At 41.7% G+C, this 22,693-nt stretch overlaps 1 protein-coding gene across 8 annotated transcripts in view; it reads left to right on the top strand.

Annotated features, from left to right (window-relative positions):
* The window catches only part of foxp2 (forkhead box P2), a 135,289-nt gene that overhangs the window by 74,249 nt on the left and 38,347 nt on the right, over positions 1–22,693 (top strand). For all 8 annotated transcript variants that reach the window (XM_077593821.1, XM_077593820.1, XM_077593814.1 and 5 more), the window contains one exon: positions 12,994–13,083. Coding sequence is in view for 6 of the 8 variants with exons in the window: in XM_077593820.1 (XP_077449946.1) it covers positions 12,994–13,083 (90 nt within the window). In the remaining 2 variants the exon portion in view is untranslated. The remainder of the gene's footprint in view (positions 1–12,993; positions 13,084–22,693) is intronic.

Raw genomic sequence — 22,693 nt, 5'->3', positions numbered from 1 at the left:
GCTTTAAACGTCTAGTTAAGTCTCCAAGATGTGTAAATGGGAAGAGAGAAAAAAATGGAGAACAGGCCGTCGTGCTTCTTCCAAGCCAGAAACAGACACATTGAAATGAGCAGTCCAACTAACAGGTCTCTAGAGGCTTTTTAAAACCTTCACACACTGCTGTGCTACACACACACACACACACACACAACAAGGTCCGGCACTCCAGACAAAAGCTAAAGGCGTCCTGGACCCTTTGCCTGCATTGGAAGGAGTTCACATGTGAGTGAATGACAGCACACGCGTGGAAGGAAAAATAAAAAGGGGAGAAAAAATACAAGTTCCTCAATCCGCAGTCAGTTTTACAGGAAGGCTGTTGGCTCTAATTTTCCTCCCATATTTGCCATGACATTGAGTAGTCCGGTGGGTATAGGAAGCTGGAGTCTCTCATCACGCTGCTGGAGGGATGATTAATAATAAGCACTGATGAATTCTCCCCTCCCCTGTCCCTCTGGGTTGTGCCATTACCTAGCTGCTTCCCAAATACCACCTGCAGCTATAATTAGAAAAAGCATCTTTAAGGTCTCTCGCCTTAGATTGGAGCAAACGGCTTTTAGGACACCGTTTGCAAATGGAGTTTGGAATTTTCATCATTCGCGTCCGAGCAATTTCAATTGCAGTGGAATTTTCAGCGTTTTTTAGCATCGCCGCGACTCATCTCGTTGATATCGAGAGAAAAAAAAACTTATCTACGGATCTGAATAATAAGCACTATGTCCACAATCGAATTTCCTGCCCCTTAATTTCTGCCGGGGTTTCACCACCCGCACCCCCTCAAAGGTTGCCTAAATAGAGCTAATTTGATTTCAGATCGCCGATTAGATTCCAACTTTATCTGATTGCAATTTGCCAGCCCCGGAAAAAATGATAAATGTCGCTAGGTGCTAATGGCAGTGTTTAGTGGGCGCCATAAAAGCAGAAAAAAAAAAACGGCCAGGGCAATAACATCATCCTGAACTCTGATGGATTCGCGTTGTCCTAACGCGGCTCGGCATGAAGACGCGAGTATCGATCTAAAGGTTTAAGGCTGTTAGTTGATTAGTTTCTTAATCAGAATGGATGAGTCTGTAATTTTTTAGTACGCTTCTAATACTCGGAATTGATATTCACATCTGGGCCTTGGCCTATTTATTGTAGGCCAAGTAGAACCACTGGTAGTACTTGTTTACCAATTGGCAGTCCCAGACAGACTACTGTTTGAAAAAGGCCCTTTTGTTCCGTTTTTTTTTTGTTTCACCGTAAAAACCGCTGACATGCTTTGTTCCACCGTTGTCACCTCTCACAAATAAGCCTCAAGAATCTTTCCCCTTTCTGTCCTTCACCTGCCTTTCTTTCCCTTTCTCCTTTTTAACCAGAACACCCACACAAGATGCAAATCTATGCTTTGCCCTTGAGCATAATTTAAAGGCCTAATCACCCAGACTGTCCCCTTTGGATGCCGAAGAACTGAAGAGGAGGCTGGGGCTGGGGGGGTTGGTTGCTTGTCGTCTCATTTGCACCCTTACACAAAGAAGCTCATTAGGTTTATCTTTAAGGCCTGAGATTGCCTCACTCTGCTGTGTAAATAAGACACCGTTGGCCCTTCCTTTGGTGCATCAATCACCTCTCAGGACGGGAGAAAGACCTCCACCTGATATACGCTCCATTTCATAAGCGCTTGGCTTCCTTCAGAAGGCGTATGTCTTTTAAAGACACGGAGCTTCTGCATCCCGACTTATTTACAATGGAAGCCATCCTTCTTTCTCTTCCAAGGCGAGCTATCGGCAGACAGTCCCCACTGGATAGTACATACAGGCCGGTGACATATACGCCTGTAGTTTCCCCCTCTGCGATGACACTAAAGATATAGCGTGTGAATGATGGCTGGGCTACTGTTTGCGCGCCCTTCCCCAGACAAAACACAGTATTATTCTCCGCTTCCTCTTCCAGCGGCGTTGTCTTTTTCCTTTTTCTTTTTCTTTTTTTTTTTTGTTCCCCGACTCCGACAAACCTGGTCTGTCCGTCTCTGTTTAAGGCGCGTTACGCGTGGCCTCCTGAAATTTACAGTGGCGCTCTCCCAGTAACTCCATTTCGCGCAGGAGTCCCTCGAGAGCGTGGCGAAATGTCAGCCGTCAAGGCTTGAAAAGGAGACGAGGAGAAAAGGGAGAGAGGGATGGCGGCGCAGGAATGGAGGAGAGGGTATTAAAATGGAGAGAGAGTGAAATGTGCTGGAAATAAACACTTATGGGCATTTTATGCCTGAGCAGTCAGGGGATGCCTCCAAGACGAGTACAGGTAGAAGAAGGCAAGGTGTGGTATTACTTTTTGAATGGACTGTTGGAGGGTACCTCACACTCATGTTTTATTTATTTTTATTTTTTGGGAGGGGGGTCTGGGGGTTTACCACTAGACACCCTCATTTTAAGGGAGGCCCGTGTAGTGTTGAATTTTTAAAGTCCAGCAACCAAACAAAGCATTTCGTTGCATCTGGATAAAAAATGCGAAAAAAATAGTGCTTTTTTAACCTAGAGTGAACCTACCTTTGTTTCAAAAGACAATAGCAAATGCAGTAATTGATTCCCAGCAGGATACATTAGACTTAGGGTCATTAGTCTCCGTCTACTGCAGAGACGGTTCTGTATGCAAAACACACGTTTTCGTTGAGATTTTCACATTGTATAGAATATGTAACATGACTTCAAAGGTCAAGACAAGAAAAACTAAACACAGAAATAAACGACAAGCTGAACAATTTCCAGGCGCAACCTCCACGTTTAAGTCAGCATGACAGTTTACATTTTTCTCTTTCTGTGCATGTTTTGTCTTTCTAAATAAGCCTTTTCTGCTCACGTTAGCCTGCTGACAAGTGAACTTGGGCCAGGGGTTAACCACCTTCAGTGTAAATAAAAGGCAACCATTCAGTGGTCACACACTTGTGGCCCGATAGTCCCTCAGCCTGTTGGCACCCGGCACGCCGGGCGGGATCAATGGTCACTTCACAACTCATTTCCTTTTACGCCTCCCTAACTGCCCTGCTTTAGCGCCGTGAAATAAATGGCTACTGGATCTATAAGTCCACTCAGACAACAATTACATGCACACCCGCATACTCTGAAGGGAGCGAGCCAATAGTTTGAGCTCAATACCCTCGGCGTAATTTATTTTCCCGGGGGGTGAATAGAGCGTCATCTTTAGTGGCGCGGCAATCGAAAACAGGCACTCTGTCATTGTTTGTTGCCACTCCCCTCTTGTTGGCTTAAAGTCAGTACCGGTCGTTAATACGGCAGGACGGAGTGTTATTGTGGCGCAGAAGCACACCGTGCGTGGCTGCTTGCTTTTCCTGGAACGATTCCTTCCCCCCCCAACCCCTTACCCGACCACACCCCAAGTGGCTTACAGTCATTTGATAGGCCACGGCACCACTATCCATTTAACAGAGCTTAAAAAATCCTACATATGCATATGGCGGGGTGTCTTAAGCTGACAAGCAAAAGACAGGATTTGCTAGAAGGCGGCTTTGGAGTGTTGTGAATTTAACAAGCATGTCTAGTATTACAGTTCCTCTCCGCTTTAGCCATGAATAGTAACAAATCAGTCTCTGAAACGCTTGCCCGACGGTTTGTTGTGTAGACCCCCCGCAACCTCCCCACCTCTCTCCTCCTGCTCCGCCAACAAATATTAAAATGACTTCAAATCCGGCTAAGAAGGCGACTTGAAAGGAGCGGGAGCATCGTTCACGGCATCGGAGTCCTCTTTATCTGACGCGCCCAGGATCTGGGCTAAAAGATTCCAGGTATGGCGTCTTGCTAAGCGTTGTCGGCTTTGGCAATCCCTCACCAAAAGCCTTCCGAGCCCAAGTTCGAGGCCCATACAGGGCGAAGGTTGTGCGGCAAGCCAACGAACTTTGGAACTGAACATTTTTCCCTACGTCAGCTTCTTCTCCCCAAAAATGTTATGAGATTTATCCTCATCTGGGTTTCAATTGCAAAGCGATCCGAGAAAATGGGTGCCTGATGTTCCCCTCCGTTTCTCATCAAGCCTTAAACCGCAGCTAATTTACCCTCGGCGAACTGGTCCGAATTGATCGGGAACGTCACCGCAAGACTTGCTTGTTCCATCTCGATTAAAGTGAGCGTATGCAGAAAGACGCTTCGCGGGGGATCGAGCCCGCACTTCAAGCTTGACTAGACACTAAGCTGATACCGAGCGTGTGTTGCCGAATCCGCCGAGCTTTGATTGTCTATGCATGTGCATTGGTATCAGAGGTTGACAGGATAAATACACATTGGTTCCATGGATGCCGTTGTTTTTTCTGATATTGTTCAGTATAATTAGCAAGATCGAGTTCGTACGGCTTTATTTGGAGGCGGAAAACTCTCTGGGAGGGGGCGTGCTGGCCAACATAGGAACCGGATTTTTTCGACGAATTGCCTCATATCGAAGCACTTCCATCTCACAGTTCGTTCTGTGATCGAGGGTTGGTGGATTGCGGCCTTCCTGTGTCGAGTTTGTTCTTGTTCTTTGTGTGGGTTTGCGCTGGGTACTCCAGTTTCGTCCCACATCCCAAAAACAGACATGGTAGGGTAGGCTAGTGGAAAATTCTGAATTGCGTGAATGGTTGTTCGTCTCCTTTTGCCCTTCGACTGGCTGGCAACCAGTTCAGAGTGTCCGCAGTTTGCTGCCCATAGTTGGGCATAGCTCCAGCACCCCCGCGACCATTGTGAGGATAAGACGTACAGAAAATGAACACAAAATGCCATTTTCATCCCTCATCACATCAATCTAAAATGAAAGGAATCTGTTTGCTAGAGTACAATTTGTTTGGAGAGCGAAACGTGTTGAGGCATTGATTTTGTTGTTTTTGTTTTTTCACAATGATTCATATGATTTGCAATACTTTTGAAAAGTGCAAAGTAATATCTGTATTCCACTCTGAATGTAAGCACTAAAGTTAGCTCATTTGGAAAATGATTACAGACCAGTCTTCTAAATAAAGTGTATTTCATCCAACTTTCAGCCAGTGGTGATACTTTTTAATATAATTGTTCTGTCTTTGCGTGGGGTGCTATGATGGAGCGATCATGCTTTTGGCACATTCATCAAAGCTCAAAGAGTGCGGGATTTAAAAAAAAAAAATCAAAAAATTTGAAAGGAAGCCTCGTTCCTTGCGCAGTGTGCAACCAAGTGATACATTTTCTTGTTAGGAGAAATTACATCCACTAACTTGAGCTACTTCAGCATGAAATTGAAAAAGAAGTATTCCTTGCACATTTCCATTCTTGATTCAATGAAAGATGTAGATTAGTGCTTTGGAAACGGTACAAGCGATCACTGTTGCTTGTTCTTGCAAGCGTGATATAGCAAGCTTTTGGGAAAGGCTGCGTTTCTGACTTAGTCAGTCTGGCGGCACATGAAAGCATTTTGTTCTCCAGTTTGATGTATTCCCGCACCTATGCATTGTTACATTTTCATCAGCGAGTCCCGGCGTCACAGTCCGTACCCACGACGGCTCCCGTTCTCTTTCTCCATCCCGCCTTTAACACACGCATGCACAGATGATGGATAGACGTTAGGCGTCAGAGTGCGAGGCAGATAAGTGTATCTTCCGCGGCTTACTTAAAGGTCAAATGCACGCCGTTGTAATTGGAATATCCACCAGACGACCAGCCAGGTACGGGGGAGAGAAAGAAGACTGGGAAATGATTAGAAATTAGATTAGCCTGCACCAAAACGAATACGCTCCTGCTGCTTTCTGGGAAAATAAACACAACACTGCCACCGCTCAGCCTAATTCACTCTGCCACGCAGCAGCTAAAACGAGGTCGTTCTCAGTTTAAGGTCAGGCAAGTCTCTAATCGACCCTCGAATTGGGTGACACTCGACACCCGCCACTTAACCCGAGCTCTGCAGGACCAGACAGCCACGTACTATTGACCCGCGAGTAGTCCTTGGCACCTGCAAAAACCAATTTGCATCTCCTTGAGATCTTGCCGATCTAGTTTTGGGCAATACAGTGGTACCTCGACATACGATCTTAATCCTTTCCGGGACTGAGATCGTATGTCGAGCTTTTCGTAACTCGAGCGGACGTTTCCCATTGAAATGAACTAAAAACAAATTCATTGGTTCCAACACTCTGAAAAAACACCAAAAACAGGATATTGGATTGGAAAAAATGTTTGATTTCTTCTAATTCGCCATCTATTAACAAAGTAACATAACTAGTGGTTTAATAGTAATAAAATGTGTTTAATAGAAGTAAAATTAGACGCATTTCGCGGAGGGGAGAGACAACAACACACACGGAGGCGGAGGGGGGGGTGTTCGGGGGGACTTTATCCACGGCAACAACGCACTCGTAAACGAACAAACAAATTTAAATTAACTTGGATTAATATATACAGACACACTCAAACATATGTTTAATGTAACTTTACACAAAACTGAATTCTAATTTTGTTTTATTTATTTATTTACCTTTGTTCTGGGCGGGTTAGATGTTTGCGGGTAGCTCATGTTCACTATCGATGGGCTGTTTGCTGTTGTATTCCCTTCAAAATATTCCCAAAATGATGCACACAAATGTCTTCACAATAGGATAACCCACGTATTGATTGTGGGTAATGAAGTTTTATTCGGAGAAAGGGTGTTGTGTGCACGAGTATACTTCATTACCCAGAAAGCCCATGCGCGTTGTGCGTTTCCTGGTCGATGCTAGGAGAAACTTGTCTGAATAAATCGTTCAGTGCTCGTAGATATCTGTTATACACGAAAGAGATGCGGCAAAAAAGACAGTGCGCTATAATGATAAACAGCCTCTCATGTCATGGCCACCTGGCTTGGTCGCATCTCGAAATTTTGATCGTATCTCGGGAGAATTATTCGATCGAAATTTTCATCGTACCTCGAGTTTGTCGTAGGTAGAGCTGATCGTAGGTCGAGGTACCACTGTAGTGGCACACTAAGGATAGCCAGTGTGGCTTCAGGTTTACTGGTACCTCGGCACATTTTGCTTACAAAAGGAGAACATTTGTACAAAAGAGAGCAGATACTTGACCTTACCCACACATTGTCTGTCACTCATGGAGACACCAAACTCCAAACAGCTCTATTCTCCCTTCGTCTTCTTTACTTCCTGCCTGTCTCTTTGTGATAGCACATAGTGGAAGCTCTCAGCTGTCGGGGCCTTCTTAAAGACTTTCCCTGAGAGCAACGGTAGATAAAACCCGCCGCTGAAAGGGCTTGCTGTCACCTTATCTGTAAGTATAGCGATAGAGCGCAGGTAGAAGTAAAGACTTTTCACTGGTCAGGAAACAAAGTGAAAAAATCAAGAAGTTCTGAGCCAATCGTTGAGTACCTCAAACTATTGCTGCATCACTTTATCGGTTAAATTGATTCAAATTTGCTTCTCTGATGAGTCATTTCATTAGAGTGGGATTGTCATGGTTTGTTATTTAGTTTGATTGATTTGGGAGGGTGTGACAACAGTCGGGTTGTCGTTAGCTCCCCATAAAATATTCTTTTGCTCCTCTAAATAAGGTGTTGATTTGTTTAAACATTTCTTTATTACTATTATTATTACAAAAAAAAGTATACCAAGGCTAATTTTTATGCAAAAAAAAGGAGACCAGGTATAGTAAAGCTTATATTTGTTTAAAAACATGACCATGTATATTCAGACTTTATTTGTTAAATTGACAATGTATAGTAGTTCACTTAACTCCCATTCACCAAGGCCATATTTTCTGAAAATTGTCAAAATAATTGTTAATAATTGCAAATATTAGCCCTCGTTTCTCTCTCTGTTATCCGATGATTGACTCATTAATCACTAGATCAATCAAAACATTAGCCGCAACAAGTTTTAGGTCATGTAAGTTAGTTTTTCAGTAAAAAAAACAACAAATATATATATTTAGATATTATAGATATAGATATGAAGTGTGCTGCTCCACATCGGCGCTCCGCCCCCGCCGTTGTACTCGGCCTATACAGTTCTTTGCTTTCATCCCGGTGTTTGGAGCGAGCAAATTCATCTTGTCAATCCTCCTGGGAGGGTGTAGCTATGCGGCTCTGTTTACTGTGGCAGAAAGTTAATATAAATTTTCATCAGTGGGGGAAGTTTACACATATGATTCTATTTGTCCTTCATTATTAGCACCTGAGTCTGGGGCCTGGCTAGGCATAATTGTCTACAGACGCAGGCCAAATAGATGCAAGGCAAAGGCAAATAAGCACAGCCCAAAATAATTTGATGCTTGTGTGTTACAATCCTCCACCCAAGGAATTTGTAATCTAGAGAATCAATAAACAAGCAGAGAGTGGCAGAGGAGACGAGAGGAAGAAATGAATAAGGTGATATGTGGATATAAGGGGGAGGTGAGTAGGCAGGAAGTTGTGGACTTAAAGTGCAATCGGCATGCTGTAGAACCATGTATTACATATACATACATATATATATATATATATATATATATATATATATATATATATATATATATATATATATATATATATATATATATATTCTACCAAACGTCCGTTCTACCAAACGTCCGGGGACCAAACGTCTTTCGACGAAACGTCCGGTCACGGCAAAATACGTTACTTTTTTTCCGATGGCGGTCCCGGCCGTCCTCGGCGACCGGTCCGCGCCACGGTTCCAATATCCGCCGCGTCCCCGCTCGAAGTGATCTGCGCTGTCCAAACACAATGTCCCAGCTTTTCAGACGTATCCAATTCCGATGTCACGGCCGCATAACGCGGCAGTCTCCAGGTGGATTTGAAAGAGTGACATTCTTAGCGGATGGCTTATTCCTTGTGTACACACGCGCAAACACCTCCGCACGCATGCACGCCTGACTTATCCTCCACACACAATAAGCAAAGCAATCTGGAGATTTGTGATGCTTTTTGGACCTGGTCTTGCCTCCTTTGCTAATGTGCTTCATGCTTGTTTAAAGTCTTTCCATGCTCCTTTACAAAGGTGCATTGTGATCGCTGTTCCTTGTTACATGGCGGGATGATGTGTTCTTTTCTTTTCCCTTTTTTGTGTGTGTGTGTCAGTTTGCTCTTCATTCTACCCATTTTATGTGCATGCCTATTAATGTGGCCAAGGAATGCCTGTGTAAACATTCTTGTTTCTCTGTTCTCGGTCCCTTTTTTCCGCATAATACGCGCCTGTATCGCCTTTCTCCTGACCTCACTATCTGAAACCAATTACACCAGTTCCATTTGGGCCGAATCTTATTTTCATTAGAATCCCGGTGTCACGGTCTCAGTCGCCCTGTTATTTTCCCCTCCTCTTATTTATTTTTTCCCCCCTTTTCCAGCCTCAGTGATAGATATCAACATCAAATATGCCTGTGAGTGCTTTGTTATTTATATAACAGCCTCTCCCTCTCGCTCTCTTCTTGTCTCTGTCTCGCTCAAGTTCTCATTCCCAAGAATGTGTCACATTGTGGCGTTTATACAATGTGTGCATTAATAAGCTGTGGACGTCCACTTTTTTTTGTGCATAGCAACCGGGTTTAAATAGACGGCACGTACGTACCGTGCCATGTTTTTGTTGACTTTTGCTGCTTTTCAACAAACTTTTGATGACTTCTTTTACTATAGTTTGTGTTGTTTGGGGATTTTGGTGGGTGAGAAAAGGTTCCTTTTAATCTCAAAGTATTTGACATCATGACAATTAGAGCACACCGTTTTTATGCTTTATAGAGCACTCATGATCAATGTTCCCTCTAAGCTGCACGGGTGCGCAATTGCGCACTACTCTTCTCTGCGCACAGCAAATCATATGGAGCGCACAAAATAAAATCCCATTTTTTTTTTAGCTGAGGCCGACGCGCGAACCACTCATAGATATTAATCATTACATTTTATTATTACTAAATCATTTATGTGTAGTAGACATTCAGTGTGCTCAGGGAGGTTGTCTTTCTGCCCAGACAAACAAAAAATTAGAGGGAACATTGCTCATGATATACTGACAAATAAAAAACAACAATTTTAGAGGGTCATAACTCCATTTCGTTGGTTTTAAATTCAAAGAATCAACAAGAAATGTCCCCATCTGATGCTAATGGTGATTTGACTTCCAAGGTGAAAGTGTATTTCATCTGTTTTCATTCTTCTTTATGTACCAACAAAGCTAATCATGTTAAATAGCAGTGGTCAGATAGTAAAATAAGTATAAAGGGGGAAGAAATTAGTGTTTTGTTTTTATTTTTGTTTAGGAAGTACTTTAATAAGATAGCCCACACTAAATGAATGTAGTTATTATGATTTTGATACGAAGAGGAAGTTTTTTTTTTTTCAGTTTCAATATGTTTTTCATTTAGTCGTCATTTTTTAGGAGGCTTCACATTTTGCACAAAAAATCTGCATATAAAGTAGTGGCCATTGGGCTCCTCCTGGCAAGGAGACCGATCAATCCATTTAGGACCAAGTCCCTGAGTAAAGTGTTTGTTTACTTCAGTCTGGCTCCTGTGCTGAGCAGACCACCCCCACCATCCCACCTCTCCATCTCCAAACTCTGTCCTTCCATAATTGATCAGGGTGGCTACATTCCCTCGGGGGGCTTAAGCATGGCAACTTTTTTTTTTCTACGCTGTCTCGATCTCTCTCTCTTTTTTTTTTGCACAGCCTCTTGCTCTCTTCGTCGTGTTTGCTCAGGATCTCAATGTACTTGTTCAAACATTGTTGGCGGAGTAATGTCATTGTCGTCATGGATACCGGCACGCGGCTTCGTATATTCCCAAAGAAGTTTACAATTCCGAGCCCGACAAGCTGGGAAGTTGTTTTTTTCCCCGGCATATGAAGCTTCTAATTTTTAGTCGTAGATGCCCACGAGAGGCTGGGGAAACCTAACAGACCAAAATACTTCATTCTGTTATATTATAATAATATTATTATTATTCATAGTTATATTTGAGACATTTGAAAAATGTGTTAGCCTGGGTCTAAGTCGTAAGTTTATGCCAAATCAGGATCATTTACTGCAAGTGTGTCAGACTCGGGTTGGTTCGCGGGCCGCTTTAACGTCAACTTGATTTCACGTGGACCGGACGGACCATTTTAGATATAATATTTAGATTTTTTTTTAATAAATGGATTAAAAGCCCTGAATATTCAATTTTTATAGATCTAAAACAATGTTTATTTTAGCTTTTTTTTAAATATATTTTGAGATTTTACAAAATGATTTTTGAACTAAAAGCACAGAAAAAAATGAATAAAAAATTACAATTATTGATTTAAAAGGGGGGAAATCAGGAAATTTAATATACATCTATACTCTTCATTTCAATTTGATCCTAAAACAGAAAGTCGGCACTCATCATTTACTTTCCCGGGCCACACAAAATGATGCGGCGGGCCAGATTTGGCCCCCGGGCCGCCACTTTGACACATGTGATTTACTGTGTGCATTCATTATCACAAAAGTAGTTTTCATTTTATTTCATAAAAACAGACAATTTGAGTTCGTAGTGAGTTCATTGTAAGTAAGCTAAAATATGATGCTCTATTTACATTTTAGACACGTTTGGCTCGTTATGGTCACAATAAAATCGAAAATAAAGAACGTTTTGGGCATTGTTAATAAAACACACTGCATTTGCGCTTTATGAAACGCATTGAAATGCTCATTTCTGAGATGAAATCTAGTGTAAACAGCTGTAAACTCTTTATTTGATCAGCTCGCCTTTCCATCTTCTGCATCTTTAATGCACATAGCGTAAAACCTCGCCTACTCGTTAATTCATTCCCAATGTAATCTGATGTTGATTTTTGTCAACTTTAATTACAGCTCCCGGGGACACTTCACACGGCGCTACTTCTCCCTCCAATTGATATTATGAATATGCAAATGCGGCGGTAATGTGCACCGAGAGAAGTGGCTATTTCAGTTGAGCACACACTAGACAGGTCAATTTTCCTGATGCCGTCTTGCCGTTTTTTTTTTTTTTTTTTTTTTTTAATCGCCACCCCCTCTCTGTCCTTCAGAGGCGCTCTCAACGCGTAATTCAGTGGTACCTTGACATACGATCTTAATCTGTTCAGGGACTGAGCTCGTATGTCGAGCTTTTCGTAACTCGAGCGAACGTTTCCCATTGAAATTAACTAAAAACAAATTTATTCGTTCCAACCCTCTGAAAAAACACGGGTGGGACTTTATCCACGGCACTCGTAAATGAACAAACAAATTTAAATTAACCTGGATTAATATATACAGACACACTCAAACATACATTTAATGTAGCTTTACACAAAACTGAATTCTAACTTTGTTTTATTTTTTTTTACCTTCGTTCTGGGCGGGTTAGCTGTTTGCCACGCCTCCACCCTCACGTTCTTTATCGATGGGCTGTTTGCTGTTGTATTTCCTTCAAAATATTCCCAAAATGATGCACACAAATGTCCTCACAATAGGATAACACACGACCACTTGCCTACGAGAAGTAGTCTTGAATGAGCGATCACGGGAGCTACCAGGCTAAGGTAGGAATAACAGCCTACCCACGTGTCGATTGTGGGTAATGAAGTTTTATTCTTAGAAAGGGTGCCATTGGCTATCGGTGTTGTGTGCACGAGTATACTTCATTACCCAGAAAGCCCTCTTTTTGCCCGCGCATGCGCGTTGTGCGTTTCCTGGTTGATGCATAGGAGAAACTCGTCTGAATAAATCGTTCAGTGCTCGTAGATATCTGTTATACACGAAAGAGATGCGGCAAAAAAAGACAGTGCGCTACAATGATAAACAGCCTCTCATGTCATGGCCAGCTGGCTTGGTCGCATCTCGAAATTTTGATCGTATCTAGGGCGAATTATTTGATCGAAATTTTCATCATACCTCGAGCATGTCGTAGGTAGAGCTGATCGTAGGTCGAGGTACAACTGTATTTGTGAACTGTCGGCAAAACAGATTCCCCCGTTCCATTTTTCACGCCTTCTTTGTGTCTTTATTCACAGGCACTACAAGCGGCGAGGCAATTACTCTTGCAGCAGCCAGGCTGTGGCCTGAAATCTCCAAAGAGTCAGGACAAGCATCGTCCACTGCAGGTAAAGCAGCAGCTCCCCATCTAATCTCCTTAAGTCCATCCATAATACATGGCCCAGCACCCCCTTCCCGAAAGACCCCACCCCCAGCCCCCCGTATGATTTGGACCGCGCCATCCCTCGGATATGTCACAGAATCCGAAAGCCGGCCGAGCACTGTTGCACAGTAAGCTAAGCATTGACACGTGAAAAACACACAAACGGCGTGTGATTCGTGTCAAATCGCGGCGTGAGAAGGCAAAAGGGAAGATAGGTCGGATAAGGGTGTGACAGGGTGCAATCCATTTTTCTTATGGAAGAATTCAGGAGAGAATAAGAATAAACCACAGTTCAAGCATGTCTACTAAAAACACTTGATTTGCACTTAAACGTTCATTGATAATAACTTTTCCTCTTGCCCTAGTTTTGATATTAGCCACCAAATACAAAGGAAAAACTTCACAAAGAAGCAAAACTCTTTGTCACTGAATAATTGGTTAGTACATATGTGTCAAAGCGGCGGCCCAGGGGCCAAATCTGGCCCGCCGCATCATTTTGTGTGGCCCGAGAAAGTAAATCATGAGTGCCGACTTTCTGTTTTAGGATCAAATTAAAATGAAGAGTATAGATGTATATTAAATGTCCTGATTTTTCCCCTTTTAAATCAATAATTGTAATTTTTTATCCATTTTTTTTGTGTTTTTAGTTCAAAAATCATTTTGTAAAATCTAAAAATATATTTAAAAAAAAGCTAAAATAAACATTTTTAGATCTATAAAACACTGAATATTCAAGGCTTTTAATCCACTTCTTTTAATCCATTTATATAAAAAAATCTAAATATTATATCTAAAATGGTCTGGCCCACGTGAAATCAAGTTGACGTTAAAGCGGCCCGCAAACCAACCCGAGTCTGACACCCTTGGGTTTGTAGATTACTATTTTGTCCAAAAATCTCACATCATTCATGGAAATGTTTTTGATCAAAAAGTGCCCTTTACAACGTACCCAAGAAATCCCATTTTCTAGTATTATTTATTATGCGTACCCTGATAAACAGAGGTTAGTGCTTTACCCACACTTATGTTTGCGGAAAGATATTTTCAATATTTTTAACCAAAAATACCCTTTGAAACGCCATTGACACACTCAAACACAACGTTTAAAAAAACAACCTGAATTTTTTTTTATCATCTCTAATGAAAAAAAGTCTTATTCATTATTGAATAGTCCTAGAACATGCCCCAAAAAATCCACGACTCAACTATTTGTTCAAAATGGATACTTTGAATGACACGCAAAAATTATAGTAGATCCCCCATACTTATCTTTTTCCCATATAGTTAAGTTATATGGTTTTTGGTTTTATATCCATACCCTGTTTCAATTATTTTACCCTTGAACTATCTTGATGCTTAAATCTGGCTGTTGTGTATTTTCATGTGCTGTAAAGCATTTTTCTTCAAATTCAGCTATACAGGTTATAATACTTTAACAATAAGCTCAATTTTCCCATTCAAAGTATTGTTGACAATGCCATAGGACAGACTGCTAAGTTTACCCGCGTTTCCATTCCCCTTGTCAAGGCTAATTTACCTTATTGACTTGTCAAGATGTCTATTCCTGTCATTAATTTGGAAAAGGTCACACTTGTGAATACACCCCTACTTCAGTCACACCTACGTAACTATTCACAAGTCACACTGACGCCTTTTGTCTTGTGCGAGCTAGTGTTAACACACTTCCTATTGTGCACGAGAAGCCCGGGTTTACTTTTACACGGCCACGATGTACAGTGGTACCTCGAGATACAAGCTTAATTCGTTCCGGGACTGAGCTCGTATGTCGATTTTCTCGTAACTCAAATGAACGTTTCCCATTGAAATGAACTAAAAAACAATTAATTTGTTCCAACCCTCTGAAAAAACACCAAAAACAGGATATTGGATTGGAAAAAATGTTTTATTTGTTCTAATTCGCCATCTATTAACAAAGTAACACATAACTAGTGGTTTAATAGTAATAAAATGTGTTTAATAGTACTAAAATTATACAGATTTTGAGAGGGGGGGGATATTTTAGCACGGCAACATGCTCGTAACATAACGTAAACAAATTTAAATGAACTTGGATTACGATGCAGACACTCAAAAATAAGTTTAATCGAACCTAACACTAAACTTAATTCTAATTTTGTATTAAAGTTTCTTCTGCTGGCTCTATTTGCCCCGCCTCCACCCTGACTTTCAATATCGAGGGTTGTTTGAGTTTGTATTCCCTTCAAAATATTCCCAAAATGCTGCACACAAATGTCCTCACAATAGGATAACGCACGACCACTTGCCAACAAGAAGTAGTCTTGTATTAGCGATCGCTCTGCCAACGGGAGCTAACGGCGACATTACCGAATGAGAAGGAAACTCGATTGTTGTAACAAAGTCTTCCAGTTGCAACACCTTCGATTGGCGTCGCATACCGATTGCTTAATTGCGACAAAGAAATAAGGTGGGGGAGTGCGAATAATATGGAGTCTGTATTTGGAAACAGATGTCGTCCTGTGCGGTTTCTCTTCTTTCTTGAATACATTGACACAAGTGGCATCTTGGTCTACAAATGCACACATTGTAAAGAGACAATATTGAAAGGGAGCATTGCGGAAGCGTGATAACAGTCAGGCCATGTCCAATCCCAGCCTCTAATAACAGCCCGAGAAGGTAAATATTGAATATTTACATTTGCTTACTCTATCCTTGCCTGGTGTTGGCGATAAGAATCAATATGAATCGCGGGCTTGTCCTCGGCCGCCGCTAATCCAACTGTTGATCCCGCCTTTATTAACATTCCCAGCCCCCGCCTCCAAAAAGTTTCGGTGAAGAATATTGTGGTAGGATTCGCTCAAATGGTCCTGGTGACATTTGATTTTGGGCAATCGCCTTGTCCATGTGGATTACAGTGGTACCTCGAGATATGAGCTTAATTCGTTCCGGGACTGAGCTCGTATGTTGATTTTCTTGTAACTCAAATGAACGTTTCCCATTGAAATGAACTAAAAACAGATGAATTCGTTCAAACCCTCTGAAAAAACACCAAAAACAGGATATTGGATTGGAAAAAATGTTTCATTTGTTCTAATTCGCCATCTATTGACAAAGTATCAAATAACCAGTGGTTTAATAGTATACTAAAATGTGTAATAGAACTATAATTAGACGGATTTTGCGGAGGGTAGAGAGAGGGGGGGGTTCTTTTTGCACGGCAACGCGCTTGAAACATAACATAAAGACGTTTAAATGAACGATGCAGACAATCTAACCTTACACTAAACTTAATTCTAATTTTGTTTTACATTTTTATAACTTTCTTCTCCCGGCCGGGTTGGCTTTGTTTGCCCCGCCTCCACCCTGAGTTTCAGATGCAACCTAACGATGGTTGTTTGCTTTTGTATTCCCTTCAAAATATTCCCAAAATTATGCACACAAATGTCCTCACAATAGGATAACGCACGACCCCTTGTCAACGAGTAGTATATATAACTCTCGTATTAGCGATCGCCTCGCCATTCGCAATGACTAACGGGGAAAAAAAAACACTGAAAAAATTCAAGGCTCCGCCCAGTGATCGCAGAGACATTACAAAGAGGGAGTTGCGACCAGAGACATTACACGAGGGAGTTGCGGGGAGAGAGACAGTGCCCATCATTTTCTTGTGAGCAGCATCTCACGTCCGCTGTCTGCTCGTATATCAAAATTTGTCTCGTATCTCAAGATAAATATTTTCCCGAAATTTTATCTCGAATTGCTCGTATGTCGAGGTACCACTGTATTTGTTGCTTTGTAGCTATAAATAGATTTTTGGAAAGCTTTAATTTTGCACAAAACATGAAACCACTTACTTACAAACAATCTAATGTGGCGGGCCCAGCTTAGCCTTAAATTGGACACTTTCAAAGCAGTAGTTGCGATTTTCCCGTCATGTTTTTGACTTCCATTTATTTATTACCCAATGAAACTCCTTTATATACAAGGCTTATACATAAATCGACGTCGTCGACGGCGTGCTATTTTATTAGCTTCCACCACGCACATTGATCCCCGCGCATTATTAACAGCACAGAAAACGGGAAAGGATTACGATTACCGTGACATCCGCGCTTTCCTGATAAATCCTCTGCTGTCTTTCCTCCTTCTCGCTCGCCAATCTTTGGTATTTAAGAGCGAGAAATGATCCATAGATCATGGCGTGTAAATTATTTAGTACACAAGCATCTAAGTGCCTCGGCGGGCGGTTTTAATTACCCGTATTAGTGGCTAAAGTTGCTCTCGCCTGACTAATTCTATCCGAGTCGATGTTGTGCAGGCAGGCGTCGCTGGCATTCGCACACAAAGAAACAAGTCGCAAACACACAAACCTTTACTTCTTCACATTTGCGTAATGTGACAGGTCTATGATTACTCGGTAAGCCCACGGGAGCGCTCAATAAACACCTATTTCTCCTTGTAAATCCCCATAGCAGCCATGCTACTTTAAACAGCCCACTCTTCTTCTCGGGCTGTTCTACTTCTACACGGCCAATGCAACGCTGACATTTGAAACACAAATAAATCAACGGCGACAACGAGAGGCAAAGAGGATTAGCGAGGCCTGCGCGTGGCGACACTTTCATCCACGTCTTCATCATGCATCCTCACGCGGCGCCAAACCCGCCCCGGAGACGAGTTTCGCCATTGCCCATCTCGACTTTGCGCCAGTTGTATTTGTCGCTTTGACGTTCTCGGGAGTCGGACAGAGTTGGCAATGCGGATTTAATCCCATTTCTTTTAGTGATATGCAACACGGGTCAGATCACGCTGTGTGACCATCCCGACTTTTCAAATAGAGTGGTACCTTGAGATACGAGCTTAATTCGTTCCGGGACTGAGCTCGTATGTCGATTTTCTCGTCACTCAAACGAACGTTTCCCATTGAAATGAAATAAAAACAAATTCATTTGTTTCAACCCTCTGAAAAAACACCCAAAACAGGATATTGGATTGGAAAAAATGTTTTATTTCTTCTAATTTGCCATCTATTAAAAAAGTAACATAACTAGTGGTTTAATATTACTAAAAGGTGTTTAATAGTACTAAAATTAGACAGATTTCGTGGAGAGTAGAGAGAGAACGCAATGCTATCGTAACATAAAATAAACACATTTAAATGAACTTGGATTACGAAGCAGACACACTCCAAAATAAGTTTAATCTAACCTAACACTAAACTTAATTCTAATTTTGTTTGTCATTTTGATACCTTTCTTCTCCCGGGTTGGCTCTTTTTGCACCGCCTCCACACTGACTTTCAGTCAATATCGAGGGTTGTTTGAGTTTGTATTCCCTTCAAAATATTCCCAAAATGATGCACACAAATGTCCTCACAATAGGATAACACACGACCACTTGCCAACGAGAAGTTGTATATACGCCATTCGCACTGACTAACGGGGAAAAAACACTGAAAAAATGTAACGCTCCGCCCAGTGCTCGCAGAGACATTACAAAGAGGGAGTTGCGACCAGAGACATGGAGATTTGGACTTTACCGTGCATCGTCGCCCTTAACGTCGCTTGGACCATGGTTTCTGCTTAGCTAGTGCATAGTGCTTGTTCGAGCATCGTTGCCTTTTTTCGCGAGTTTAAAAATTTTTATTTTTACCTAAGCCAGCACGTGGAAACCCGTCGACCAAACGCAGTCAAAGTCAAACAGCCTTCGCCTCGCTTAACCTAAAAATAAGGAACCGCGTGTCGGACTGGCTTTCCGTGTTTTGTTTTCAATTGTTGCGTTTGGTGCTTTTTTTTATTGCAAATAAATCATTGGAAAACCAAATTCTCCATTCACTTGCTGGCAATAAGGGTTAATTCAGCATCTTTTTTATAATGTAAATTTCGATTTTGAACAGTGAATTCCGACACACCGGTTTTCAAGTCAGAAATCGGAGAATAAAGTCTGAATTTTGACTTTTAACCCAGAATTTATTCCAAGATTTCGGACTATAAAGTCAGTTCGATTTTATTCTCAGATTTAAAAAAAAATTCTTCACTGGCCCCAATCCTTTACCGTACAACAGAGACTCGGTAAAATGAAACAAAAAGCGTGGATGATAGCAGGTTAGCTGACATCAGCGGCTAATAACAAAAAAAGCATGTATGAATAGCCTCTGGTTGCGTCTTAAAAATAGTGATCACAGCTACGGGCCATGTAGAAAAGTGAGGAAAATATGATGTATTCATGAGGAAAACTTGTGTTGACTCTAAAAGCGGCAAAGGGAGGGAACGCGTCAGCACATTTGAAGTCAAACAACGCCTTTTATAAGCAGAAAACAAGATTTTCGTACCTACGGGACAAGCTGTGTAAATTGCGAGGACAGAGCAGGTTCATCATTGTGATGCAAAAGGAGTCGAGATGCAGCCCCGAGGCGTCGTATCGCCGAGTTTGGAGCGAGGGGGGGGGAGAAAGGGGGGCTGAAAGCAAGTATCTCACACCTTTGATGTAGCGGCAACAAATTTACCTCGTGACAGAAGATACATGGCCGCAATAAACGACTTCTACCGCCGCTTACACATGCAATCAGATGATTCTGGCCGGTGTGTTAATTGGATCCTAACCGGCGGATCTGATCCGCCGGTGATGGCCGTGCGCGAAGGGGGTTGTCGGAAACCCTTCCGAGTGATGAACTGTAATTCGGCGAGCCGCTTGAAGCACTTGTAATTTACTGTGTGTCACTGATGAAGAGGCCGATTCGGCGGAGGTATTACCTGAAACATCAGAGGGAAGCGCCACCGTCGAGCGAATCCCCGCCCCCCACCCGCGCCCCGTTCCCGCATCTTCCCTACTTCAGCGTTTTGCCAGAAGCCCGCGGGGTGCCTGCCATCCGTCGGGAGTCGCTCTAGCGATAAAGCTGCCGCTATTTGTACCGATAGCGTCGCAAACAAGCGGGGTCGCGTGTTCAAAAGGCTTAATCAATGTCGATCTGGGCGTCGAGATAAATTGGCACCCCGCCCCCCCAGGCTCGCCGTTTTCCCCCGAGCTTTTATACCATGCGCCTTTACGTCGCGATAGTTACATCGTACCGCCGAGCGCTTGTGGAAATTGATTAAGGAAAACATTTGGTAATCTATTCAGGTGTCAAAGTGGCGGCCTGGGGGCCAAATCTGGCCCGCTGCATCATTTTGTGTGGCCCGGGAAAGTAAATCATCAGTGGTGACTTTCTGTTTTAGGATCAAATTAAAATGAGAGATATAGATGTATATTAAATTTCCTGATTTTCCCCCTTTTAAATCAATAATTGTAATTTTTAATGCATTTTTTTCTTTGTTTTTAAGTTCAAAAATCATTTTGTAAAATCTAAAAATATATTAAAAAAGCTAAAATAAACATTGTTTTAGATCTATCAAAAACTGAATATTCAGGGCTTTGAATCCAGTTCTTTTATTTCATTTATTTAAAAAAATCTAAATATTATATCTAAAATGGTCCGGCCAACATGAAACCGAGTTGACGTTAATGCGGCCCGCGAACCAACCCGAGTCTGACCCCCTTGATCTACGGCACAGGTGTCAAAGTGGCGGCCCGCGGGCCAAATCTGTCCCCCTGCATCATTTTGTGTGGCCCGAGAAAGTAAATCATGAGTGCCAACTTTCTGTTTTAGGATCAAATTAAAATGAAGATTGTAGATTATCTCCTGTGTTTCCTCATTTTAAATCAATAATTGCAAACAATTTGTACTAATTTGAACTTCCAAAAATGATCTATCGATTAGCACGATCGAGAAAACTGTCAATGTATTAATCGATTAATTTTGGCAGCCTAGTTGGAAGACATACCGACCCTCCAGATGTCATTGAAACTACCATGTGGCCCGCGACAAAAAATGAGTTTGACACCCTTGATCCACGGTATCGATCTCCCTCGCGAGGCTGGCGTGGCGTGGCGTTGCGCACCCCCGGAAACGGACTGGAGCGGCGGCCGTCAATAATGGCGTTGCCGCGTTGGGCCGTAATTGGATGGTAAATGAGCGGCTTTGGCTCGGGGGAGTCGAGAGATCAGGAGTCGCCTTCAGTTTGGGGATGGGGAATGTGGGTGGGTGTTTGTCATTTTCGTGGTCTTTCCGCCTCTTTTCCTCGCGTACGAGCTCTCGGCTTAATTAGCAGCGGCCCTTTCTGCCAAGGAGCCTCGGTAATTACCGTCTCGGAGCCTTCTGTTTCTCAGTGTGGCGCGACTCGGCCTGTCCGGCACCCCGGGATGGAACCCTCGTCCTCGATAACCATCTCTCACCTCCCCGTTTATGGCCCACATCTAATCACGGCTGCCTGCCACACAGTTGTTGGCTAATTGTTGAACTCGGAGCCCACGATATTCACTCAAAATCCATTTTTTTTCTCCACACCTCTTTGTAATCTAGATTTTAGATTTGAAAGAAAGTTGCTCGAGATGACAAGATGAATCCGCTAATTGAAAGATTATTAGGCAACCGCTATTGTGATAGTCGATAATGTAGAGATGTTAACATAAATGTCCAAATACTCTCTTTTTTAAAAGCCTCTTATTAGTAAATCTTCTTGCATTGAAAGTTTGTTGTCATCGTAAAAATTCAATGAACGAAATATTCTCATGAAAAAAGTAAACCAGCGTTTCGTCATTTATTTTCTATTGTAAACCAGTTGTTTTTTTTGGAGTGTATATCTTTTAATTTTTAAATTTAATTCAGATATTTATAATAAGCGCAAAAATTGGGGTTAACGTGTGCTTTGAATTCATATTTATTTTTTAAAAAGTCATTTCCAGTTATTTTTAGCTTTTTTTTTTGGAATGTATATAAACTTTAAATTTTTAAATATAAATAAAATATTTATAATAAGCGCAAAAATGGGGGTTAATGTGTGCTTTTAATTCATATTTATTTGTTTAATCATAAAAATTCACCAGCATTTCGTCATTTATTTTCTATTGTCAACCAGTTTTTTTTTTGGGAGATATATAATCTTTTAATTTTTAAATGTAATTCAGATATTCATAATAAGCGCAAAAATGGGGGTTAACGTGTGCTTTTAATTCATATTTATTTTTAAATATAAGTATTTTTAGCTATCCACCAAAAATATATGAAAAATGATTAAATAGGATACTTTAAACCTGTATGTAAAATGAAACTTAAATAACATACAGTAAATCGAACTTGTTTTTCATTATAATTTGAGTTATAAAGTAACTGAAAATATCGCCAAAATAATCCTAAAATGCACCATTTGTCGAAAAATCCTGCTCAAATCCATCGATTCTTTTTTTAAAATCCAATCAAATATCATTTCTTCCTTAATCTGTTTGCGTTGCCGCCATTATCAACGAGTGGATGCTCATTAATTTCGCCCCTGCGTGGCAAAAAATCATTTCTGGTCGAAGCAATTCAACCCGCTGCTTCTTTCAATTTGCCACTCCCGTCAATCAAGCCCCAGCGCGGCATCTCGCCAAAACGAGGTGTTATATTCCCCCAATTATCATGTCATATACTCGAAAATGTAAATGAACGCACATGTAAAATGAAATTTTTGGACTTGTCAGTGAAGAATGCGAACCAGGAGAGCAATTACTTAGCTGCTTTT

This window comes from Stigmatopora argus, chromosome 23, assembly GCF_051989625.1.
Source record: "Stigmatopora argus isolate UIUO_Sarg chromosome 23, RoL_Sarg_1.0, whole genome shotgun sequence".
In the NCBI taxonomy this organism is placed as follows: Eukaryota; Metazoa; Chordata; class Actinopteri; order Syngnathiformes; family Syngnathidae; genus Stigmatopora; species Stigmatopora argus.
This window is presented reverse-complemented; position numbering and strand designations above follow the sequence as displayed.